General features: G+C 42.7%; 1 protein-coding gene across 3 annotated transcripts in view; it reads right to left on the reverse strand.

Annotated features, from left to right (window-relative positions):
- Positions 1 to 18,663, reverse strand: part of CCDC171 (coiled-coil domain containing 171) — a 205,401-nt gene that overhangs the window by 93,041 nt on the left and 93,697 nt on the right. For all 3 annotated transcript variants that reach the window (XM_081176165.1, XM_081176166.1, XM_081176164.1), the window contains 3 exons: positions 13,116 to 13,342; positions 12,298 to 12,480; positions 9,677 to 9,862 (listed from right to left, as the gene is read on the reverse strand). In XM_081176165.1, coding sequence (XP_081032291.1) covers positions 9,677 to 9,862; positions 12,298 to 12,480; positions 13,116 to 13,342 — 596 coding nt within the window. The remainder of the gene's footprint in view (positions 1 to 9,676; positions 9,863 to 12,297; positions 12,481 to 13,115; positions 13,343 to 18,663) is intronic.

An 18,663-nucleotide genomic window follows, 5' to 3' on the forward strand; every position in this document is an offset into this window, starting at 1 on the left:
GAAAGGGGAGGTATGAGGAGGTCGGTGAAGTAAGTTTTATGAAAATAAGGATTTGAAAATATACTTGTTTGTTTTTGTTTGTTTGTATTGTGGTGTTTGATTATATAATTTGTGAAGATTTAATAAATATCTTTTTTTATAAAAAAAAAGAAATTAACTTTTCATACAAAAAAAAAAAAAAAAGATTCGTACTCAAGGATACAGAGTGCACCAATCTAGCCCAGTTTTCTGACGGAAGATGCTCTCCATAGTCTCCAGCAGCCATCTTTCCTACTGTCCAAAAACAACTGTGATGGCCTGGGACTCGGGCTCGGAGCCAGAGGAGTCTCAGTCCGCACCGGATCATTTGCCTCAGGCATCATCTGAACCAAGTCTGGGGCCTGATCCTGAAGAGTCCCAGTCTGTACAGATTCCCCTGCAACAAGCACCAGCTGGGCCGAGTCAGGGGCCTGAGCCAGCCCTGGCTCCAGATGCGGGGATTACCTCGTTGCCTTCAGCTGGGCCATCACTTACAGCTGCTCCACTGCTGGTTGGGTCAGGGGAGGCTGAGGAGGCCCCTGGGTCTAGTAACCCACCGACGTCTCCCGAGCTGCAGAGACTAAGGTCTGAGAGAAGGAGAGACCTGAGTACTTGCAGGAGGAGTGCTCACCTTTGGGAGAGAAAGGGAGGTGAGTCGGCGGGGGATCAGGACTTACATGGATAAAAGGCTGCTGGACCCCGCCCCAGGTTGCAGGAGCAATGTTGCCCAAACCTGCCTGTGATCCTGTGCCTGACCTGGTTTGCTGCCTCATGTCCTGCCTTGGCCCTGTCGGACTGCCTCCTCGCGGAACCCTTGGATTCGGGACCAGACCTGGACCACGTTACTTGGGTTACCCCCGGGCCCAGCGCAACGACCCCCTTCCAACTCTACAATTCTATGAAACTGATACATAAATAAAGAATCTTTAAAAGGGTGCCTATGAAAATCTCTTATCCTGGCATCAAATAGGGACCAGTACTCCTATATTTGATAGCCAGTTTCTGGAACCCCTGAGTAATTAAAGCTAAAATCTTTGCCGTGGCTTTTTGGCGGTGACACCAGGTTGTGGAATGGCCTTTGAGGTGTATGTTTTTCAATGACAATAGTACCTTGGTTCTCAAACGAAATCCGTTCTGGAAGCCCATTCGGCTTCCAAACAACTGAGGCGCGGCTTCCTATTGGTTGCAAGAGCTTTTTGCAGTCGGCGGAAGCCGCGTCACACGTTCAAGTTCCAAAATACATTTGAAAAGAGAAGCATTTACTTCTGGGTTTTCAGCATTCGAGAACCGAAACGTACAACAATGGAGGAGTTTGGGAATCGAGGTTCCACTGTACATGTTTTAAATATGATAATTTGGTGCCCCGCCCTGGGACCATTTGGTGAAAGGAGGAGTAGAAGTAGAAAGAAAGAAAGAAAGAAAGAAAGAAAGAAAGAAAGAAAGAAAGAAAGAAAGAATAAATGAAATATCTGCAAACGTTTGGAGGAGGAATACCAGAACCTTTGATTGACTAATGAAAAAAGAAAAGAATTAGGAGCTATAATTGAAATCTAATACAGTGGTACCTCAGGTTACATACGCTTCAGGTTACAGATTCCGCTAACCCACAAATAGTAGCTCAGGTCAAGAACTTTGCTTCAGGATGAGAATAGAAATCGCATGGCGGCAGCAGGAGGCCCCATTAGCTAAAGTGGTGCTTCAGGTTAAGAACAGTTTCAGGTTAAGAACGGACCTCTGGAACAAATTAAGTACTTAACCTGAGGTACCACTGTATGTGTATTTAAGATACCATTTGATATTTGTTTACAAGAAGCAGACGACGTTGTAAAATACATACGGTTATGTCGCACACTGTCTCATGTGCCCTTGAGCTAAAAATAAAGTACTTATGGATTTGCACACAATGTACAGCACTCCTCTAAAAAATGAAGAAGGGGGAAATGAGAGGATTAAGAGAACTTTCTACATTTTTAAAATTGATCCAAGACCAGAATCCAACCTTTCTGCATGCTTAGAGGATAATACATTCCAACAAGTCATCATGCACATGGATTCACAGGCGTATTTCCAGCAGTCATTCCCGGGATATCAATTATGTCAAGTGTCCCTGAGATGCAACTTTGTGAAAGGTGTTCCAATTGAGAAAGAAGAGCAATACTTTTCTAGAAATGTTTCACAGCAGGAAACAAGAAGGGTTGTGGCTCATGGGTTAGTGACTGTCCCAGGTTTTTCAAATCAAAATTCTAAAGAGTTAGCCCAGGCGCTATAAACACATAAAAGGATGCATCTTGCTCCATTCTCCTGTGTCAGGGAACTGCCATCAGAGGGAAGAGGAGAGGGAAGACGCTCCAGTGATGCAGGGGAGGGAACTAGCAAGGAGAGAGAGAGAGCTTCCACGGGGGAAGGAAATCCAGGGGCCACCAGGGAGAAAGGGGAAGCTGAGAGTATGGCGGAGGGGAGGCTCAGAGACTCTTCCAGTGAAATCAGCGGAGAGAGCACAGGACCTCCGCTTGGCACACCCACGCTGCGCAGAAGGCTTCCACGCAGAGAATCTAGGAGGAGACTTGGAGTCAAGCAGCTTTTATGTTGGAAGAAATTTAGGTCCCGCCCACTGACGGATTCTGCCAGTGACTAAGACAGTCGCGTTTCAAGGGCTGTCAAACCAGGGAAAGTTTTAGCTATACGACTAGCTTGGAGCAGTTTGCAGTTTACGCACAAGCAACCCCAATTCCCATTACATCCTGTATATATGCAAAAAAGATAATTATCAAAAAATGTTTGTTAAAAGGCATTGTCATGTTGCATGTGAACTAATGGTTTTTTTATGAATGAAAAAAATCAAAGTGTTCCAGGAATTATTGTGTTACTGAAGAAAGCGCAGGTGTAAAATCCAGTGTAAAATCCAGCCTCTATAAATTATTTAGTCGCTGAGAATATACATTATACAAAACTTTTTAAACAACTAAAGCCTTTAAGTAATTAATGAATTATGAAATTTAGTCTCCAAACAATTCAGAAGGGATCTCTCCCTCTCTGGCTTGCTTTAACATGATAAATTTGATTAACAGTTTACTATTAACTTGTACACTAATGAATAATCAGCTACATTATGTTCTTTAATGAACAACAGCTTTTAATTTAATAGATACAGGGTTTAGAATTGCTCCTTCTTGCCAAAGTGACAACACGATTGCTGGCAAACATCACCATCCCTTTGAGTATTCTAAATCTAGCTGGTTTCTCTGGAGGGGAAAGAAAAGGAAACACTCGTGGGAGTCGATGAATGAGAGCTTCAGATTCATTTTCTGCATTTACACCAAACATATTCACAGCTATTCTACTTGAGTATTAGCCTTTTCATCAAACCTCTTTGAAAGCATACCCAAAAAATATGTTATCACGTTAGAACACAATAATCGGCATTATCACACCTGCCAAGTCTCAAATGCCCTTGGTGACAGATTGAGTATTCTTAAAATTATCCAGCCTTCCTAGCAAATAAATCTAGCATATAAAAAATTCCAGGCTGCATTACTTTTAAGGTTGCGCTGTGTGCTACTTCGACGCTCACAGAACCTGTTAATTCTTTAACTGGGTAGTGCTAAGTAGAACATTACATGTTATGGAGTAAGGCAGTCGTGGCTGAGCATCTGATCTGCTTGTAGAACGTCCCAGGTCCAACTCCCATCTTTTATGCGGGGCTGAAACAGACCCAGTTTTGAAATCCTAGAAGGCTGCTATGGCTTAGTGTGGACAGCGCTGAGCAAGATGGACCAGAGGTCTAACTCGGCTCCCTATGTTCCATGCACACAACTCACAAGTGTTAAAACTGCACCCCAATCCCCCAAAGCCATACTGAGCCACTAAAAGCCTGCTCATACGTGAGACGTTATGGGAAATAGTGGCTGTTCACCGAGGGAACAGTACAGTGGTACCTTGGTTCTCAAACTTAATCCGTTCCGGAAGTCCGTTCCGAAACCAAAGTGTTCCAAAACCAAGGCGTGCTTTCCCATAGAAAGTAATGCAAAACGGATTAATCTGTTCCAGATTTTTAAAAATAACCCCTAAAACAGCAATTTAACATGAATGTTACTCTCTAAGGACACCACTGATCCATAAAATGAAAGCAATAATCAAATCACTGTACTATAAAATAAGACAATATTAAAAAGATAAAGGTAAAGGTACCCCTGCCCGTACGGGCCAGTCGTGACCGACTCTAGGGTTGCGCGCTCATCTCGCTCAAGATGCCAGGAGCCGGAGCCATCCGAAGACACTTCCGGGTCACGTGGCCAGCGTGACAAAGCTGCAACTGGCGAGCCAGCACCAGTGCCGCACACAGAAACGCCGTTTAGTTTCCCGCTATAAAGCGGTAGCTATTTATCTACTTGCACTTAGGGCTGCTTTCGAACTGCTAGGTGAGCAGGAGCTGGGACCGACCGACGGGAGCTCACCCCGCCGCGGGGATTCAAACTGCCGACCTTACGATCAGCAAGTCCTAGGCACTGAGGTTTTACCCACAGTGCCACCCGCATCCCAAGACAATATTAGAGATGATAAAAATTAAAATTATTTTTTTTTCTTAGCTGCACTGAGGATAGTCACTGTTTGTTTGTTTGTTTGCTTGCTTTTTGCCAATCATTTTCCTTTATTTGATGAATTCAAAAAGATACATAATGTAGAATTTGCATTACAAATCGAAAAACAACAACAGTAGAGACCAGAAAAGGAAAGAACAGTGATAATTTTTCAGTTTGCTATAATATCAATCCTCTTCCATTCTGTTATTCTGCAGTTCATATCTTTATACAGATGATAGTCACTGTTTGGATGGGGGGCTTTTATCCATTCTGCAGTCAATCAGTCAGTAGCTGGACTGGGTTCCACATAGTCACAAAAACAAATGAACTGAAAAAGCCACAAAAACAAAAAACGCAAAATAAATAGCAAAAACCAAAGTGCCAAACTCAATCTGCTCCAGAAGTCCATTTGACTTCCAAACTGTTCGAAAACCAAGGTGCAGCTTCTGATTGGTGCAGATGCCCCGGAAACAATAGCTGACAGCTGCATCAGACGTTTGGCTTCCCAAAAACGTTGGAAAACCGGAACACTTACTTCCAGGTTTTCAGCGTTTGAGAACCAAGGTGTTTGAGAACCAAGGTACCACTGTATTCCAAAGCTAAAGGATAAGCACAGTGAACTTTCACATGCATCCTTGCTGTCCTAACTTAACACATTGATGGTAAATTTTAGAGAGCATTTGATCTTAATAATTGTGATGAGATCTTTTTTTTGGGGGGGGGAATGTTTGTGCTAATTGTTGGGCCCAACTGAACAGGCAATGCTGCTTATATTTAATTTATCTCAATGGGAAATTATCACTGAAACAAAAGGAGCAACTTTGCCTGGTGGATTGTGCCCATCGACTTTGAGGAATTCTTTGCCCCTGAACATCTTATCAGGTTCCTCTATCCAAAGGCTTCTGATAACTAGTTAGGATGGCATTATTTCAGAACCTGGGCTGTAACAATTGGATCCCCTTAGCATAGTTTGCTTGGGTTTTGCTGCTTCCTTTTCTGAATTCTGCTGTTTGGTATTTTATCTTTAATTATGATATATTTTAAAGTTTTTTATGACTGATGGTATGCTTTGAGTGGCCACCTGGAAAAAATATACCGTATTTTTCGTTCTATAGGATGCACATTTCCCCCTCCAAAAATTAAGGGGAAATGTGTGTGCGTCCTATAGAGCGAATGCAGGCTGCGCCGCTAAGCCCAAAGCCAGAACAGGAAGACGGAGCAATGCGGAGGGCTCCATCTCGCTGCTCTAGCTTGGGGATGGCTGCGCGCAAACCTCTGCAGGGCAACGGGGCGCTGCGCTCCAAAGGCTTCAGGGATCTTTGAGGCTGGCGGTGGGGGAAAACAGCGCTTCCCCCCACTGCCAGCCCCACAAGCTCTGGTGAATGTACCTTGAACGCACCTTGTTTTAGAGGGGGAGAACAAGAAAATAAAATTTTTCCCTGTTCTCCCCCTCCTATGGTCCGGTGCATCCAATGGAGCGAAAAATACGGTATGTACAGTGGTACCTCAGGTTAAGTACTTAATTCGTTCCGGAGGTCTGTTCTTAACCTGAAACTGTTCTTAACCTGAGGTACCACTTTAGCTAATGGGGCCTCCTGCTGCTGCCATGCCACCGGAGCCCAATTTCTGTTCTTATCCAGAAGCAAAGTTCTTAACCTGAAGCACTATTTCTGGGTTAGCAGAGTGTGTAACCTGAAGCGTATGCAACCCGAGGTACCACTGTATTTAAAAATATTTAAAATCAACGCAACTTACCAAAAAATTTCTCTTGAAAGAGCGCCTACAAACATACTTTTTATATGCTATGAATGACCACACACTCTAGAAAGAAGTAGATTTTTCTAGTACTAGTGGATAGGGAAAGCTCAAATTACCATAAAGCTCTAAAACAGTATAGATTCTGTTCCCATAAGCACCAAGTCTTCTTTTTCTTTGCAAATGGAGACAGTTGGACTATCTCTTACCACCTAATAAAGGCAACAATCTAAGAACAGTGCTTAGCTCTGAATGACCTTGAAACATAATTGGCAAGCATGCATGTCTCTACGGTATATGCCATTGGGTAGATAAAAAATATATGGGATTATAATCAAAACTGATAAAGCTTCAAAATTAATCAAGGGTGTTTTAAACTTCTTGATGAGAGCAACAGAATGTAATATGGCGTAATTGTTAATATATGTTGCATGATTTCCAAAACGAAGCGGTCAACGTGCAACTGTAAACTATATTCTCGGATGCCTTTATCAGCATTTCCTTTTAATCGTGTATTCTTTGGAATCACCGCAGAACCCTTGATTGTGATTTTGCAAAAAGGGAAACTGACAAATCATCAGCATATGTCATTCCAGTATTTTGCACGTGTATGAATTGGTTTATGTGGCACTTCTATTGCACATTATGTACATTTATGATTACTTTTTTCATGTTGATCACTTCACAGGAAGCATTTCATTAGGGAATTGAAAGAAATAAATGCTTGCAGAACCTGAGGCCTGGTTCTCACAGCCTGGTAGGCCAAAATTTACTAGGACTCTCAGAGAGAAATGCACATCCTTTTTGCTTCTTTCCTCTTAGTTCAGCACGGCAGTTAAGCCAAGGTTTCACGTAAGTGTACTGCCTGAACACAGACTCACAGCTAAGCTTTCTTCTCCTCAGCCACGAGCTTAGCCAAGGTTTCTTCTCGGTTGCATCTCATAATCACAGGGGAGACAACTTAACCATGGTCTATGTTTGGACAACACAATATGCCAAATCTTGGCTTAGCTGCTAGGGACAAGCAAAGCAGCTGCATTCTCCTCCCTGGGAGCCCATAGGTTCACACTAAACCATGGTCTGGCTTAGTGTTGATACGGAGGCATCTTAAGTATCTTCCTCATATGGATGGATTCGGAATCCATTTTTTCAATGGGCATAAAACAGCAAAGAGTCTCATTATATCTCTACACCACAGAAACATGTTATTAGTTTATCCAATAATTGGATAAACTAACTGGAAGAATTCAAAACCTGCGGGACCAGAGATTCACAGAAGACTGGTGTAAATTTATGGACTATTTGAAAAGCAATTGTGATGACCAGATTACGTTTGTAGGTTTGCAAGAAGTTTTGTGAGGTAAATTATTTGAATAATTGCAAAAATGGTTAAAGAGCTGGATTGTGAGTTAAGATAATTAAAGGCAATAGGAATTTAAGAAATGTGGAAGAAATGATAAAAATGGTGGATCATCAGAGGTGCTGATGGAAGTACAAAAAGATTGTATAAGATGTGAAGTTCTGTGGAATGTATAACAATTAGTATGTTGAAATTAATTAATTATACACACACACACACACACAGTGGTGCCTCGCAAGACGAAATTAATTCGTTCTGCGGGTTTTTTCGCCTTGCGAATTTTTCGTCTTGTGAAGCATGGTCAAGTCGCAACTGCACCTCTTCAAGCGGTTTTAAGAAAAAGGAAACAAGCTTGCAAGACGTTTTCGTCTTGCAAAGCAAGCCCATAGGGAAATTCGTCTTGCGAAGCAACTCAAAAAACGAAAAACTCTTTCGTCTTGTGAGTTTTTCGTCTTCCGAGGCATTCGTCTTGCGAGGTACCAGTGTGTGTGTGTGTGTGTGTGTGTGTATAAACATGTTATTAGTGGCACTCATGTCCCAGAAACAGTAGCCTTCTCACTGTTGAACACGCTGCACCCAGGCTTCCACAGCTGCAGCAATGAACCTTCTGCAGCCCTGCACATTTAATTTTAACACAGAAGGAAAAACCATCACCAGCTCCTGTTGCATGCTGCGGGGGGTGGGGGGGGACGGCATGGCCCAATTGCATATGAATGTTTGACTCTGCTGCAAACCACTCCATGGCTTGTGCAAAGGGTGCTATGGCAATTGTCGGAAGAAGGAAACTGGGTTTGAGATGAACTCCTAGGCACAATTCCCTGTGCTCATTTTGCTGGAGTGGACAGAGCTTCTTCTGTTCCTTTCCTGAGAGCATCAATAGGCAGAAACTGCATATTATTCTCTTCCGTGGGCATAAATTCCTGAATTTTTAAAGAGGGGGCAATATACCACTGTCTATTTTGGGTCAAAGCAACTGTGGACTTTGGGCTTTAAATTCTCAGCTGTGCCCCTGAGCAATGCCAAAATACCCCCACCCCCACCTTACAATGGGCGCACGGAGGCAGGGCTGGATTTAGGTTTGATGAGGCCCTAAGCTACTGAAGGTAATGGGGCCCAGTGTCCTTTATCAGCAACAAATTGGCACTGTTTTTTGGTGTTGAAAATATGCTACATGGTCATTTATGGACCTCATAGGTATTTAAAGCCATTTGCACATGCAGAATGTAGGCACCCTATATACAGAAATGAGCAAACCAGTGATATTTTAGGGTGCAGGCTAGCAGGCGGGGCCCATGACTTACATCATAGGAGCCTACACAACACAAAACACTGTTGCTGTACGTAGATTTTATTTTATTTGTTTTTTATCTTATATTTTGGGAATGTACATCCAGGTTTTTTCCCCTTTAGATTTTTTTGGGGGGCCCTCCAAGAGAGTGGGGCCCTAAGCTATGGCTTGTTTAGCTTATACAGTGGTACCTCAGGTTACAAACGCTTCAGGTTACAAACTCCGCTAACCTGGAAGAGTTACCTCAAGTTGAGAACTTTGCCCCAGGATGAGAATGGAAATCGTGCTCTGGTGGCGCAGTGGCAGCATGAGGCCCCATTAGCGAAAGCGCGCCTCTAGTTAAGAACAGTTTCAGGTTAAGAACGGACCTCTAGAACGAATTAAATTCATAACTGGAGGTACCACTGTACGTAAACCCGGCACTGCCTATGGCACCCTCTCGGCTCAGCACCCAGTGCGGGTGGAATCTGTCATGCTCTCCTAAATCCACCTCTGGGTCAAATAGTTTCCTCTACTCAAGTGGGTTCAGGATACCTCCCCACCTGGAAACCCAAATTCACACCAAAATTCCTGAATGTGCTCTCCATCAGGTGTTCTCCTGAGCACCGCAAAACCCAAGTCTTGCACAGAGGCGAAAGTAGCATCTTCATTTGGCTGCTGAAACGCGGGTCCTACCTTTACAGCTTCGCTTAGAGTTTGGTTTTTGTCTGCTTCTTCGCAGGAATGCACTTCCAGTTTATACTGCAGCTCCTGAAGCTGTTGTGCCTGTTCGTTCAAAAGCATTTGCGCCTGCTGCTCCCGTAGCAATGCATTATTTAGTTCTTCACATGCACTTTCAAACCTCTCGCGGGTGATCAATTTCTGATAAAGGAAATAAATTGTGTCCTGTCATGAAACAGCGGCTTTGTTTTATACACTCAACTCTCAGCGTTTCCCACTTGCCAATATGCAACATTCTAATGCAAAAGTTTTAAAAACACTCAATAGATCTTCTCCTAGTCGGGACCATTATGCCGTGCTAAATTGCCCTGCAATATTTATTCGCCAGATTCCCTTGGAAACCTGGTGCGGAAGTACAAGCAAAAGGGGAGCTTTTTTTCTGATCAAAAAGAGGCCAGAAAATTATTTATGTGAAAGGAGCTGATTTGAACAAAGGTACCTACATTGTTCCAAACATAACACCTAAGCTCAGAGCCATACATACAGGCCAAGCCAAGACCAATGACTGCAATATGTGAAATGTTTTAGGGGGGAGAAGGCAATCCTGCTATTGTAGTTCAGCATCAGCAAGCCATCTTCCATAAATTCAGCCTAATCAAAGACTCCGGCTCTCATTTTGAATTCTTCTGTGGGAATATATCACTCCATCAGTGGCGTAGCGTGGGTTGTCAGCACCCGGGGCAAGGCAAGTAATTTGTGCCCCCTAACCCGTGGATTTGCGCCCCCTAACCCATGGATTTGCGCCCCCTAACCCTAACCCCCAGATGTTGCGCCCGGTGCGGCCGGCCCCCCCTGCACCCCCCACGCTACGCCACTGCACTCCATCTATCACCCAGATTGTAATTTTAGGGACTTGTTCTGAAAGAATGTTGTCCAGAGCAAACAGTGTTTAAAGTAAGATATTCATATACTTGTGAAATCTCATTCTCGTGGTTGATGGGTCCATAAACACATAAGCTGCCAGCTTTTCTTCCTACCGGCCTAAATCAAGTGTTTGCTGTCGGTAGTATGCGAGACTTAAATGTGAAGTTAGTCGCTTTAATGTTTTCTAATGAAGTTAGCACATCATACCCAATGCAACTTGAAATTTCTCTTTTGCAGAGATTTGTCTGGTTTGTACGTATTAGAATGGATTGGAATCCTTAGTTTGTATATGTATGAAGGAAACTTTTTATTACATGTTCCTTTAGAGTATGATATGGGAAGTTCTTTGTTTTGAGTTTGAAACACCTTGCCTTATTTAACAGGACAAAATAAAACATTCCAATAAAAAAGAAAAAGAAAAAGAGCATGTGCCCATGCACTTTTGCCAATTTAAATATTGCAGAAGACAACCTAATAAACCAAAACACATAAAGGGTAGAGCCCGTTTTGTCTAATTAAAAACAACTACGGTTAAAGTTGGGACAAGATCCAAGATTTGAGGTCAAGTTACAGAAGAGCAATTCTCCATCTCCATCTACTAAGGGGGGGGGGATTTCTACATATGTGCCAGATAAAAATTAATGGGGGGGTGTCAAAATACCAAAAATCAGGTATATTAGAAATGAACACTTAGGGACAAACATGTGAAATAGTTTGAGGTAAAGCAATTACTATCTTGTATGTATTTTACTCTTCCTTGTTTTCCTTGCTGTTGTTGGTTTTTTAAAAAATGCACCACCTTCCTTTCTTTAATAAATTACATTATTTCTCAAAGGGAAGAAAGATGGTCAAGGCAACTATCAAGCTGAATGATCCACCAAGCCTTTACAGACCACTGAGGAAGTGACAAGACCACCAGGCCCCTGAAGGCTTTTTTCACCTGTTACAGAATTTCGGTGTGGGAGGCACTCCAAATTAATGGTCAGATTGCCACAGGTGACAACTGCACATGTGGAACTTTCACTACAAACACACCTTCTGGGAATCCCACGAATGGCTGCCATTTCCCACGGCTTCCCACAGCAACCACACTCCCTACCCCCCCCCCAACCCTCAAGCATTGTGACTGTCGTACATCAGGGTTACTCTAATGTAGATCAGTACGTGCTAACACTGAAGTGTCTCGACACATAGGTATCTTATAAAATGTGAAACAGCACTTATTCCGTTGAGCGTTTCAACAGTTGGTAGCGACGTGGCTGATAAGGAAAGCAGAATAAATACACAGATCACTTTGCTTGAGTGATGCTAACATGTAATTTTAGCGTTCAGACTTCACTTCTCCAGCAGCACAAGCATAATATTTAAGGAACTGGAGGCGGGGAGGAGGGAATTGGCTTTGTTGACAGATCAAACATCATTATTTACTCAACCTATTTTATCTTGCAACATAAGGAACTAATCATATGGAAAGAACCACTTGTTTCTCCACTTTTAATATACCTGAATCACAGCAGGGAGACATTTACAAGACATGGTTTTTGTGTGAGCATGGGCAGAGTGGAAGGAAGGGGGGAGAGAGAGAATGCAAGAATAGATGGATTTTATTATTTGGTTTTCTAAGGAAGGCTGAGTGAAAACGGAGCAAAAGGAAACCTCTCCTTTAGATGAGGGTTATTCCCCCCCCCCCCATCTAAATCAAATATACTTACAGATTGCTTAAATGCATTTAATTGCTCTTGCAGGCTCTGGGCTTTGTCAGCCTCGTTTCTCATCTCATTCAAATTCCGTTTGAATTCTGTGAGCTCTAAGCGGAGTGACCGCCGTTCCACTTCTGCTGTATGTAGCCTTTGTGTAAATTCAAATATTTGCCTCTGCAAGAATGCTATGCTTTTCTGGTAGTAAAAAGGAGGGGGGAAAGAGAGGAAACAATATTGTTAGCTGCGCTGATTAGGCAATAAATCAATAGCATTTAAAGCATGGGAAAATTAAAATGAAGCATGTTTTCTGAATTCGCGCAGAAAAGTGAAACATTCTGAAAGCTACTATTGCATGCTCCTGAAGCAATATGTACAAACAGAGGATATATTCCAAAACTCAAAACAAGGCAGAGGTCCGTGTTGAGGAAACATTTATCGTATTTTTGTATCTATAGCACATGTACTTTTGTAGTAACACACAACCCAAGTATGCAATAAGTGATACTTAAAGCAATTTACAATTAAAATCATGAACTGCTCTTAAAAGATTTGCTTTTAAAAAGAAGATTGTGCCTTGCCTTGAGTGCTAATGGCTGGAAACGGAGTTTTGTTTTGTTTTTAAAAACAAGAGAGAGAGAGAATATCAAAGCTAGGTACGGTTTGAAAAATACACTCCCTTTCTTGTAATTTTCCAGTTTTACTTTTAAGGCAGAACACTCTGATGCTACACAAACTAAGTGTTGCGGGGCAGAGAAGAAAAACCCACAGCCACCTGAAAGCAAATTCGCCGAGCACGGTAGCTGTTGTATGCTAATTGCTTTCATACAAACCGTAGCAGGGGCTCTATCATTGATGCCTGCTTTAAGAGCCTGGGCGTTTATTTTATGGAGCCCGCGAGCCAATCTCTGAACCAAGGTGTCTTTCTCGATGTAGGTAATGCTCTGGCGGCCGTCTGCTACGGCAAACTCCATCATGATGAAAAGTTTGTCCATGAGTTTCGAAAAAGAATTCCTTGCCACATTGATAAGCAAATGTCCGGAAAGCCACGAATTCAGATCTTGAGAAGAAAAAGAAGCAAAGTCCATTAAACCAGTGGGTTTGGGCCTACCTCCCACTGAGTACATATAAATTATGGAAATGCTTCATATAGGAAACACAATGCTCTGGGCATTTTAACATACAGAATTCCATACCCCCAATATGGAAATAACCAAAGGTTCCAGTTTGATGTAACTTTAATCTTAGAGACTGAACCCTATGGAACACAGAGGTGCTTACTTTTGAGGAAACCTGCTCGTGATTCTGAGTAATTCCAGACCCTCCAAATGTCCCTATTTTCCAGGGACAGTCCCAGATTTACAGAAACCATCCCGGTTTCTGATTTGATCCCAGAACGTCCCGCTTTTCCTTAGGACGCCCCTATTTTCATCAGAAATTTTTTGGAGGGTATAGAGATATGCGACCCCTCCAAGCCAAGGAGATAAGTAACTATGCAACCTTTAGAAGACATCTGAAGGCAGGCCAGTACAGTGGTACCTCAGGTTACATATGCTTCAGGTTACATACACTTCAGGTTACAGACTCCACTAACCCAGAAATAGTGCTTCAGGTTAAGAACTTTGCTTCAGGATGAGAACAGAAATCGTGCTCTGGCGGCGTGGTGGCAGCAGGAGGCCCTATTAGCTAAAGGGGTGCTTCAGGTTAAGAACAGTTTCAGGTTAAGAACGGACCTCCGGAACAAATTAAGTACTTAACCCGAGGTACCACTGTACAGTGGTACCTCGGTTGTCGAACGTAATCCGTTCTGGAAGACAGTTCTGACTTCCAAAACGTTTGACAACCGAGGCGCAAAGGGTGGTCGGCAAAGTCAATGGGGAAAACAGAAAAACACACAGTGGAAGCTGTTTGACTTCTGAGGCGTGTTTGAAAATGGAAGCAATTACTTCTGGGTTTTCGGCATTCAGGTCCCGAATAGTTTGGCTTCCGAGATGCTAAAAAACCGAGGTATCACTATATAGGGATTTTTTTTAAAAAAATGTTTTATGTTTTATTATGTTTTTATATATGTTGGAAACTGCCTAGAGAGGCTGGGGAAACCCGGTCAGACGGACAGCATATATTATTATTATTATTATTATTATTATTATTATTATTATTATTATTATTATTATTGAATAGGGTGTCCCTATTTTCATCAGAGAAATGTTGGAAGGTTTGCAACTCATGCTTCTTAGTGAATGATTGTTTAACAGAATCCCACTGTTTCTTGCAGAGGGTCTCCCTAAAAAACTTCTACATAAAATGCTGCGTAGACCAACCAACCCCCAAATATTCCAAGAAGAGGAGTAGTGTATTGTCTACATAGGTACTTGTTTGATTCCGTGTTGGGACATGGCTCACTGTAACTCTTTAGGTAAACATTATGTTGGCTAACACCAATCTGCAACAGGGCAATTCTAGTGGATGAAAAGAGAATCTCTCCAATTCCACCTTTGCACACAACAAACAATTCTCTTAACATCTGGTGAAAATGTACGCCCATATGCACAGACAGACTTTCCCACAGGAGAAATAATGGCTTTGCTAATGAGAATTGGTCTTATGCTCTCTTCTAATAGTGCATCTTTTTCTTCGTCTTCCTTGCATTAATCCACAGGTTGCAATATATGACCTGTTGGATAAGCAGACTAATAACCGCTTATAAATATCAGTGAATGTGTTACAGATTCAAAAGTAGAAGGTAAGTCGCTGAAGCAAATTTATAACTGTTTTCCTTTCTTTCTTGACAGCTTAGATGTCTAAATCATTTGCTGCTTAAAACTACTGAGGCTTGGTACCTTAATGCCACACTATTTATATTCCAAGACAAGAGAATATAATTTACCTTATTCCAAGGCAATTAAAATTTTACAACTACAATTACTTATTTCCCCAATGGATTTTGGTAATCATCCTTCTCATATAATGGGCCTAAGGCCCCAGCACACCCAACATGTTCTGCTTACTGCTAGATTCGTCAGGTCTGTAATTAATAATTGTGTTTAATGTTGATAAATAAAATTGTCAGTGCTCCTACTACTAATTGGTATTCCAGATAACGGTTAATAGGTTTATTTATGCCTTAATAAAAGTCTTGTAATTTAGTTTTCCCTCTGCAAGTCAGGTCTTAATCTGTCATTACTTGTCTTACGATACTATCAGGCTAAGATGACAACCATGGCAGAGCTTATTTACATTCAGGAGAATACCAGATCTCCTGTTGCTGCAGAGAATTAAAATATTTGTTCTGAAGTTTAAAGCAGAAAGCCTATCGAGGCACATTTTTAAAGCAAGCCATCCTTTTTTCTCCCCCTTGCTTGTGAGAACAAAAACAAAGGATTTCAGGCAAAATAGAATAGGAGTACTGCTCCAAAAATATTATTTTCATCTGCAGCCAAAGGATCACTTGAACTAATATGAAGTAGGATACAACTGGAATCAAAGTACTTTATGTGAAACAATAAGAGCATCATTGGTTTCTCTGTATCAACATTGCACCTGGAATATAATCTGTTCAGATTTCAAGTTGCCTGGGCACGGTTCCAAATAACTACTTCAAGAACGCCTCGCTCCAGGATATAATCCCCACTGGGATTTTTTTATTTAGGAAAAAAAATCATTTTGATAACGAGAGCTCACATGTCATATTACACTGAAGTCCCCTTGGTTTCAGAAATATGCTTGCTGGGGCAGGATAGAAGGGCCGTTCTTTGAGCAGCGCAAATTAAACCCCCTCGAGCATGTAAAAATAGTTTTGTGGGGCTCTTAGCCATGATGTGGAATCAAAGGTTTGGGGTGCATAGAGGCTGGTGAAACCAGACTATGGTTTTAATTTTGTTTCCATTTAATTTTTCTCGGCCAGAGTTGTAGTTTGAATTATCAAGTGCCACTGGTATAAAAACATTTGATAGACTGCATTGTAAGGTAAAGGACGCCTGGACGGTTAACTCCAGTTGAATTAGACTATGGGGTGCAGCGTTCATCTCCCTTTTAGGCCGAGGGAGCTGGCGTTTGGCCACAGACAGCTTTCCAGGTCATGTGGCCAGCAGGACTAAAGCGCTTCTGGCGCAATGGGACACCATGACAGAAACCAGAGCGCATGAAAACACCGTTTACCTTCCCGCCACAGCAGTACCTATTTATCTACTTGCACTGGCGTGCTTTCGAACTGCTAGGTTGGGCAGGAGCTGGGACAGAGCAACGGGAGCTCACCCCGTTGCGGGGATTCGAACCGCCGACCTTCTGATCAGCAAGCCCAAGAGGCTCAGTGGTTTAGACCACAGCACCACCCATGTCCCTACAGAATGCACTGTATTCTATCTCTGTTGTTTAAAATTAGAAGTCTGAACTTTATATATACACATAACATTTGGGCTAATGCTATACCAGTCTTCTTTCCCCCACCCCCCAGGATTGCCAGAGAGATTTTAAAAGAAAATAAAAATATTTCCAGGATGGGAAAGCACATAGTTTCTAAAAGCAAAGCATCACCTCTGGTTAATTTTTAATGAATAATGGTTCTGACTAAAACAAAGAAATGTGCGGGGATAGAATCATTCACGGCGTTGAAAGGTGAAACGAGAATACAATTCAATTCCACACGGTACTGTATTCTGCTGTATCTATAACCAGAGGGAAAAGAATATATACACTCTGAGTACCTGGCCACAGACTATCAAGGAATTACAGTAAAAGCACTAAATAATTTATGCGGTGATGAGCGTGTGAGAATTGTCCTGCACAAACACAGTTACAGTGCAAAGAGCAAGCAAGTCTTTATTAAACAAATGAAGCAAAAACCAATGAAAAGTGACAAAGATTACTCCAGTGACAACGGGAAGGATGTCTGGTGTTTTGTTTCTTCTTTTGCTCTTTAGCAAAACAGAACAAGGAGGAAGGACTGGAGTCCTTACTAATGTTTGTGTGTCCAAAAGTTCAAAACTCAGCTTAATCTCCAAGTGATCACAATACGTTCAAATAAATCTTACGCGCTCGTTTCCTCTAAGTGCCACTGTTATACTGGTTAAATGTCAACACTCATGTAACAATGAATTCTAAGCCTTGGGTACAAAAAGGTTCTTTGGGTGCAGCTGTGGAACTGGATAGACCCAATATGTTGTGTGTGTGTTCTTTTGAATTACCAAGCCATATTAAACTGATTGGAAGTCAAAAGATGTGGTCAAGCACAGTTGGCTGCTGTTTAAGAAGGCTAAACCCCAAAGCTCCCTTGAGTTCGTGGAACAATTGTGTTGTTCCTGGAATCAGGGTGCAGGCTGCAATTGTTACCTGAAGATGTTTAGTATTTTCCCATGGTTTGTGGCATGTGGCTCGGGAGATGTGCCACACCAGCTTCAGGGAAACGCACCCCCTGGCTGAGAACCACAAGCAATGGCGTAAGTGGATTCAATCTCATGGTCAACACCAGAGTGCAGAAGTATCCACATACCAAGGACAGTCGAGATGCTGAGGCAACCAGTCAACAATTTCTGCCTTGTTCCTGAGTGTCAGGATCTGAAATCCTTGACAGCATATAGCTAAGACCATCCATGTTCAGCCACCTTATACAGTGGTACCTCTGGAGGTCCGTTCTTAACCTGAGGTACCATTTTAGCTAATGGGGCCTCCTGCCGCCGCCGCACAATTTCTGTTCTCATCCTGAAACAAAGTTCTTAACTTGAGGCACTATTTCTGGGATCTTCCTGCAGCTAATGGGAAGCCGGTCGGTGTCGCAGAAGGCAGTCCCCGCTCTGCTCCGTGCCGGTTTAGCGTAGTGCATGGGCAGGCGGCGGGGGTCCCCGAGCCTGCGGCAGGGGTCTATGGGCCGGTTAAATGACCCCCATGGGCTTCATGTGGCCCATGAGCCTTAGGTTGCCAACCCCTGCAATAAAACATCAAACATTAAAAGCTTCCCTAAACAGGGCTGCCTTCAGATGTCTTCTAAAAGTCACATAGTTGTTTATTTCCTTGACATCTCATGGGAGGGCGTTCTACAGGACGGGCGCCACCACCAAGAAGGCCCTCTGCCTGGTTCCCTGTAACCTCACTTCTTGCAGTGAGAAAACCGCCAGAAGGCCCTCGGAGCTGGACCTCAGTGTCTGGGCTGAACGATGGGGGTGGAGACGCTCCTTCAGGTCTACTGGGCCAAGGCCGTTTAGGGCTTTAAAGGTCAGCACCAACACTTTGAATTGTGCCTGGAAACTTACAATGGCGGGACTGGCTCTACAGGATCACCCCACCAGACTAGATGCTACAGTTTACCGCTTATAAGTAGCAGGGAAATTGTACCATTTGCCCCAATCGTACTGTTTGAAGATTCAAGATACCTGGGATATGATCAGC

The sequence above is a fragment of the Podarcis bocagei genome (assembly GCF_964188305.1).
Source record: "Podarcis bocagei genome assembly, chromosome: 17".
Lineage (NCBI taxonomy): Eukaryota > Metazoa > Chordata > Lepidosauria > Squamata > Lacertidae > Podarcis > Podarcis bocagei.